Here is a 7,596-nt window from a genome sequence, read left to right on the forward strand (position 1 = left end):
GCGCGTGTGCCCGCAGTGGAGCGGCTGATCCGGGAGCACGGGCAGCTGTTCACGGCGGCGCAGTGCAAGGTGTGCAGCGCGCTGCTCATCTCCGAGTCGCAGAAGCTGGCGCACTACCAGGTAGGGGCCCGGCCCCCCCGCCCTTCCCCGGCCCCGCGGCGGGGCTCGTCGTCACGTCACGTCTCGTCTCGTCCCGTCCCCGCAGAGCAAGAAGCACGCCAACAAGGTGCGGCGCTACATGGCCATCCATGGCGAGGCGGAGCTCGCGCACGGCAAGAAGATGAAGCTGGAGAGCAAGCAGGTGCGGCGCGCGGGGGCTCGCTGGGCACTGTGACGGCCGCGCGCTTTGGGCTGGGGGGTGCGGCTCGCCTGAGCGCATGGGGGCCGTCTCGCCGGCAGCGCTCTCGGCGCTGTCCCTCACGTCAGCCCCTGGCCCACCCGGCGCTCGGGGCAGCGTGGTGGTGGTGGGGCCGGCCGGGCCGGGCCGGGCAAGGGGGCTCTGGAGCTGCCCCGTGGAGGCGCCGGCCGCCCAGCCGCCTGCCCTGAGCTCGCGCCCTGAGCTGCCCGCTGTCTTGGTCTTGTCCGATGCACAAACCTCAGTGTTCTTCTTGCAAACAGGAGAGCAGCAACAGCGAAGACAGGAACAAGTGCTGTGCCATCTGTAACATGACCTTTTCCTCTCCTGTTGTGGCCATGTCTCACTATCTAGGCAAGACACATGCCAAGAACCTGAAGCTGAAGCAGCAAGCCTCCAAAGCGGAAGGTACGGCGGGCCAGACCACTGCTGAGGGGGCTGGGTGGGTATGACCAAGCAGGGAGCCTTCCCCTCCACCTCGCCCTGGGGTCTGTGCGTCTTGCGGCCCAGAGGTTTTGGGGCTTCCAGTGCTCCATGAAGCCTCCTGATGGCACAAGAGCTGTCAGAAGTTGGGAGCCTTGTGGGCCAGCAAGACTCTGCTCCCTCTCCGCGCCTGGCCCTCACGGCTTGGCCAGAGCTTTCCCAGGAGGAGGAGTCATCGTGCAGAGCAACCAGATGGCCCAGGTCTCGTGCTAGTTGTGTCCTGGGAGAGAGCTGACTTTGCCAGCTCATCCCCTCGCTTTTGGGGCCTGGCCTTGTATCACATGAGCAGATGTAGAAAGGGATGCTGGCTGGGCCCACGATGCATGGAGGGAACCCTTGAGGGTGCGGAGGCATGAGGTTTTACACCCATCCTCTGTTCTCTCTCGGAGCTGCCTGGTGAACAGCTGCTCTGTCTCCATCCCCCTCTCCTTTGCCCAGACCATACTCGTGGCTGGAAGGCAACTTGTTCCCAGTGGCCTTTAAACGTGCCTGTTGCTCACTGCGGGGCCAGGTCTGTTGGAAGGAAGCTGCAGGTCTGACCCAGGAGAATCCCCTTGGCTGACTCGGAGGGGCACAGTGTTGCCATGCGAGTCTGACGGGGGGTGAGAGGAGGAGGCGAGTGACCCTTGTATGGAGATTCTGGTCTGAGCTGTGCTGTGGGCATTCCCTGCCCCGGTAGCAGCACCCGTGGGTACTGTCTAGTGTGGCGCAGGGGCTGTGCCAGCCATCGCTGACAGGGCTGGGCTTTGCTCCCCAGTGGCTGCACCTTCACAGAAATGTCCCGCTCAGCTCCCTCCTGCCACAGTGCCCTCTAACGAGGAGACCAAGTGCACGGCCGACCCAGACAAGTTCTGCAGCCTCTGTCATGCTACCTTCAACAACCCACTCATGGCCAAGCAGCACTACACAGGCAAGAAGCACAGGAAGCAGGAGACCAAACTCAAGCTGATGGCGCACTACGGCCGTACTCCCGATGCTCCTGCCGCCACCTCTGCTGGTGAGTCCTTGCCAGCCGTGTCTGTGCCAGGGTTGCGGTAGGGACCTGTGGGCAGGCTGGGGACAGAAAGGGCTGGAAAAAAACCTGCCTTGCACAGTGGGGTAGGATTGCCTGGTGGTTCCGTTAAAATCCCTCTTGCTGCTGGGGTTTGTGCCTGACGTAAGCCTCAGTTGGAGGCTGTTTTGCAGGTTGTCCATTTTGATGCCTGTTTCCCTTGCCTGCCTGGGTAACCTGAGCCCCTCGGTGCACTGAGCTCCCAGCTGAGGGGACCATTCCTAGTGCCAACTGTGAAGATGCCACTTGATGCTGGAACGAGGCCCCAGGGAGGTGACCTGTGAGAAGAGGGAAACCTGGGCTCGTGTACCCTTGCTGCTCTGACCTGCGTGCAGGGACGGGTTTACAGAGTGCTTCCTGCCCTGCTTTGCACTGGCAGTTCCACCACCAGTGGCCCGGCTCGTGCACTCATGGCCCACAGGTGATGGACGCTCACTACGGTTGAGAAGCACTTTCTTCAGATAGCTGACAATCCTCTGAGTGCTTCTTTCTCTTGAAGTGCCCTGTGTGAGTAAAGAAGTTCTTGAGGGACCAGTGGAGCTGTTAAAATCTGGCAGTAAACTCTTGGCCCCCTGCTGCTCTTCCATTCCGCCAGAGACATCACAGCTTCAGCTGCAAGGGAAAAGCAAGCAGCAAAGTCCGTTGAGAGCAGGAGTTCCCAACGTTTGTGTGCCCAAGGGCACATTCAAATTTAAAAGAAAAAGTAGTGGGCACCAATATGAATATTAAAGTTTAGAATTTAGATCAATCCATTACTTAAAATTGCATTAGATCCTCAACTTTAAAATGCAGCTTCCCTTTACTTTGTATTCTTTTGAAGTTTTATCCATGGTGCCCATGGGCACCATGTTGGGAATCGCTGATCTAGAGAAACCCTCTCAAGTCCCTTCTCCATTCTAAAGAGACACAAATAGCCCAAGCAGGGTGGCAAATAGTTTTTGGGGCACGTTTTGAGGCACTGACAGTACTAGCGAATGATGGGTGTCTTTTACACGGGGCAGCATTCCCTCTCCCCCCTGTGTGCAGTGTGGGAGGGGCTCTCGGGTGGGGAACAACTGAGCAGTCAAGGGGTTTCCTGGGCTGATGCCTGCTTCTTTCCTTGTATATTGAACCTTGGGTTAGTGTTGCAGTCTTACAGTTCAAGTGAAGATGGAGCTGAGTTCCTTGTGCTCTGTCCGTGCCAGGTGCTGGGGTACGGGGTATAGCTGTCTATTGCAACAGAGCTCTCCCACGGTGCCCCACATATGCAGCTTGCATCATATCAAGCACTGCAGGCAGGATTTTGGAGACGAGGATGTAGCTATCTAAAAGTGACCATCCAACATGGGTTACAGAAGGCCAGGCTGGATCACCCTGGTGCCCCTTTGGCCTTTCAGATCGGATGCTGGACCATGGTTGTCAGGGTGAAATGGCCTGGACGAGTCTGAGCCCTCTGCAGTGCAGCAGCCAGATGGGAGCATCTGCTGCGTCCCATGTATCCCCCTATGTGTACACAGAAAGAACATGCGTTCTGACTCCTAGAGAGCTGGGAATAGCTGGGGCCCGTCTTGCCTCTTGTTGACTGTCTGCAGCAGTCCCCTGTGTACCAGCTCTGCCACTGAGCCCCACTGAGGTTCAGTGCATGCCCACCAAAGCTCTGTCCAGCTGGAGCTGCCATGTCACTCGGGGTGCTGGTCTCTGGAGCAGTGGTGCTGGAGAAGCGGGGATGGTTGCAGAGAGCGTGGACTGCTGTTGACATGCCAGAGGGCAGAGCTCATCGCTCCAGATGAGCACTGATCCAAGTGGGAGATGTGTTGCAGCCTGCTGTTATGCTGCTTCTTCAGCAGCTGCCTGCCCAAGCGCTTCGAGCGATACGTGTGTGGCTTCCTCTGCTCTGGTAGGAAGGTGCACGAGTCAGGAGGGCAGATGGAGGATTTAGAGAGCAGGGACCTGTGGAGGCAGGGCATGATCAGCCTGGCTTGCAAGTGCTTGGAGCTTGCGGAAGGAGCATGAGCTCAGCTGCATTGCCATAACGGCAGCATCTCATAGCTGAGGTGCAGGCTGCTCAGCTGCCTTGGCTGACCACCTGGCCCATATGGAGGCTCAGTGGGAGCAGGGGGTAGAGTACAGGCCTGTGAGGCCCTTGGCTGGGCAGAATGCCGGGCCTTTCCTTGATGCTTCTTTTTGTTTAGCAGCTGTTTAATTAGCAAGTCAAGCGACTGCTTCTCCTGCCTCTTTTTATCTGAGGCCCCATGCTGTCGGCTAGCATGTGCACTAACATTGCTGTCTGTTTCAGCTGGGAAGGGGTACCCCTGCAGCACCTGTAACATCGTGCTCAACTCCATAGAGCAGTACCAGGCTCACATCAGTGGCTTCAAACACAAGAACCAGTAAGTGACCTGTGGTGTTGGGGCCATTCCAGGGGAGGAGTCGCAGTGCTGTTTCATTCGTGCTGTTGGCTCGCAGTACTGTTTCACTGGGATTGTGACCCAAATGATCCTGTTCCTGCCAGTCGGCTCTGCTGTTCTCAAGCTGTGATCCGTGGCATTGCTCTCTGCTCAGTCCATGCAGTTCAAGCAGCCCGGGATGCCACATGAAAGCACTGTTTGCCAGCCCTGCCCTAAAACCACCAAGCAGCCAACTGGGAACGGGGACAGAGGTGATGTCAAAGCCAGACCATGGTAACAGAGCCTGCAGGGACCAGCACAGCCTCACAGTCATGGAGCTGCAGTTCTGCAGCAGCAAAGCTGCAGCACAGACGCAGTCAGCAGGAGATGGGGCTGGGGCTGCAGCTCAAGCTCCAGCTCTTTCCGGCACTTGTCCTGCGGGATCCCCTCTCTGGTGTCAACATGCCCCACAGGTGCGGGCAGCAGGCCAGAGTCTGGTAGAGCCTAAGGCTGCATGTCTTCAGGAGCCTACCACTGGGTTGCTCTGTTGCTGACCTGTGAGGTGCAGGCACGTTTTTGGTGTTGCCTCAAACAGCTGGGCTGGACCTGGCTGAGGTTGGGGCCTCACTCTCCAGAGCCTAGATCAGTTGGGTAAGAACGTGTGCCCAGCCTGGTGACCCAGAGTCACCCAAGACAGGGAAACGATTGACCTTTTCTTTCCCTGGTCCCATGGTGGTTTTGCACGTGCGGCACCCTCCTGTCCCAGCAGGCTGGAAGGACGCCAGAGCCTCCCAACATCTGTTCTGAGCTGTGGGCTGTGCAACCTCGCTGACGGAGGTCACTTGCTTTGCAGAGCCGTGAGCGTGCCAAGAAAATGCTTGAGTCAGGACCCCCACCTCCAGTGCCTGACAACCTGCGTCCCTACACGCACGGACACTGTCTGCCTTGCTTGCTGCTTAACTAACGGTGCAACGCCTGGCCCCACGATGGTGTCTGCCCACGCTGGAGCCTTGCTCTGGCTATGCCGAGCCATGCCAGCCCCTTCTAGAGCAACTCTGGGAGCAGGGAGCTGAGCTCTGAGCAGCCTGCAGTACCTGTGGACACAAATGAAGCTTTCCACATCTTGCAGCCAAGCTTGCGCTTGCTGATGTAGTTTTGGGGGCCTGGGCCTTGGTGCAGTGTGTGCTGGACTCCAGCCTGACCCAGAAGAGAACCCCCACACAGGGCGTGATGGGCCTGCTCGCATCCCCAGGGCCAGCGGCGCCACTCGGAGCTCAGGTGGATTGGCATGGAGGCGGCAGCAGGTCACTGAAAGCTGTTGCAGTCCATGAGTTCCACACACGTGCACACATGGCATGTTCTGTGACGACGGCGTGCACGCAGCGGGAGACAGTGGACTCCAGACAGTTCTGACACGCCATTTCCTCCCTTCTCCCTCCCTCCCTCCAACCTGCAGGATGCCAGGATCAGTGCCGGTCGTGGGCCGGTTCCCAAGGCAGCAGTACGTCCGGGAAGAGTCGACTGGCCCAGGGGGCTACAGCTACTTCAGCCAAGACTTCTAGAGCTGGCTGCAGCACTACCCTGGGCCCAGCTGGTGCTCCAAGAACAAACATCCCTTGCCAACCCACGATTTCCTTGTCCCCAGGGTGGGCAAGACCTGGCGAGCAGAACCAGCACTGCCCGTGCCTTGGGAGAGGGGCTGGCCGGAGCAGACTCCAGACAGCCTAACTCGGCCCTTAGTCTGTCTAGCCATCACTAGGCATGTCTTCTTGTGGTGGGGGAGGGGAAGGAGGCAGGGGCTGTTGGGCCAGGAGGGTCTCGCCTGCAAGCAGCCTGTCTCTGGTCCCCTCCCAACCCCCACAACACACCGCAGCAAGTTCCTGTAGACGCCTGGGCCAAGGCTCTGGTAGCTGCGGTGGATTGCACCCTTGGCGGCACATATGGACCCAGCCTTTCAGGGCTCCGCTTGTCCAGCCCTTCCCTGCTGCTGGGATGCTGTCGTCACCCTGGAGCCCTGGCCCGTCACCCCCAGGTGCAGCATGCGCTGTGCAACCCCTGGGTGCAGCAGTGGAGCTGCCTGGCTCTGGAGGTTGCTGCATACTTGCTGCCCTTCCAACTTGGAAGTTCGGGGGTGGCCTAGCCTTCTCCACCAGTGCTCCCCCCGCACTGTGCATGCCCCTCCAGCTGCTGGCAGGGCAGGGCTCTGCTGGAGGAGGCCCCTGCAGGAAGAGTGGGCAGCACAGCCCCCTTTATGCATTTTGAATCCAGTTTGTATGCGCCTTGTCCTCCCCCTGTGGTATCCCCCTCCCTGCCAGGGCAGTGCCTGCGCCAGGCTGAGCTGAGCAGGCAGGTCATGAAGGGCCACGGCTCCCCCCCTGCTGCTCCCTGTCTCTCATGAGGCCTGTACTGTGGGTCCTGGGGCAGCCTCAGCCGTACGTGCGTGTGATGCTGCTTCCCCCACTTGGCAGGAAGCCTCCTGCTAAGGAGGGAGATATGCCTCTGGGCTCCAGCTTGCCCAGCACAGGCAAGGGGCATGAGAGCTGAGTGGGCAAAGCAAGTGGCAGTCCAGACCGACCTGCATGCTGCTGTGCCTGGCCTGGATGAGGCACTGCCATGCCATTGGCACTGGCTGTGCCCTTGCAGTGAAGCCCCTAGGCAGGGGCTGGAGCTGGATGCTGCCTCTGGCTGCGCTGGTGCCCTCCACCATCACAGAGCAGGTACCCACTGTCTCCTTTGGCACCTGCTGCTCTGAGCCTTGCCACGTGTCTGATGTCTGGGCTTGGCACCTTCTGGGGGAGCCTTTGAGCCCTCACAGCCCGATGAATAATGTGTGGCAGGCTATGCCCTAGCCCGTGGCTCCTGTCTCAGCTGTGCTTCTGGCACCCTGCAAGGGCCTGGGCTCTGCCCCAGGTTGCACAGCTCACTCCACGCGTGTCCCCACTGCTCCGTTCCGCCTCCTTGGAGGCCACCTGCCCGTGTCCACGTCCGGGCCGTCAGTTCTCAGAATACAGCCTGTTTGTTACAAGCTGCGTGTGTGTGTTTGCGGCACTGGGCACAGCCGAGGCGTGTTGATGATTGCCCTGGATAGCCTCGCCCGAGGGGCAGCCAGGCCCCACTGCTCTGCTGGGTGGGAAACCCAGTGCCCGCATTTTTGGGGTGGCTCCCACAGCCAAGCCGTGGAAGAGCAGGGCAGAGAAGGTTCCCCAGCCCTGACACGCTGCAGGCCGGGACTCCGCCGGGCTGAGGACGAGCCGCGGGGCTGCAGGGCCGTGGGTCAGCGCCGGGCTCCGCCTGCCGCCCCCGGGCACGGGGTGGGGGCCAGAGCGGGGCACCCCAGCAGC

At 59.9% G+C, this 7,596-nt stretch overlaps 2 protein-coding genes across 2 annotated transcripts in view; both read left to right on the forward strand.

Annotated features, from left to right (window-relative positions):
• Window positions 1-7,280, forward strand: part of ZNF346 (zinc finger protein 346) — a 7,408-nt gene extending 128 nt beyond the window's left edge. The window contains exons 2-7 of the mRNA XM_019534753.1: window positions 5-120; window positions 206-301; window positions 619-763; window positions 1,596-1,835; window positions 4,165-4,258; window positions 5,712-7,280. Coding sequence (XP_019390298.1) covers window positions 5-120; window positions 206-301; window positions 619-763; window positions 1,596-1,835; window positions 4,165-4,258; window positions 5,712-5,817 — 797 coding nt within the window. The 3' untranslated portion in view covers window positions 5,818-7,280. The remainder of the gene's footprint in view (window positions 1-4; window positions 121-205; window positions 302-618; window positions 764-1,595; window positions 1,836-4,164; window positions 4,259-5,711) is intronic.
• Window positions 6,928-7,596, forward strand: part of FGFR4 (fibroblast growth factor receptor 4) — a 6,423-nt gene continuing 5,754 nt past the window's right edge. The window contains exon 1 of the mRNA XM_019534755.1: window positions 6,928-6,972. Coding sequence (XP_019390300.1) covers window positions 6,928-6,972 — 45 coding nt within the window. The remainder of the gene's footprint in view (window positions 6,973-7,596) is intronic.

The sequence above is a fragment of the Crocodylus porosus genome, unplaced genomic scaffold (genome assembly GCF_001723895.1).
Source record: "Crocodylus porosus isolate Cpor-Errol unplaced genomic scaffold, CroPor_comp1, whole genome shotgun sequence".
Lineage (NCBI taxonomy): Eukaryota > Metazoa > Chordata > Crocodylia > Crocodylidae > Crocodylus > Crocodylus porosus.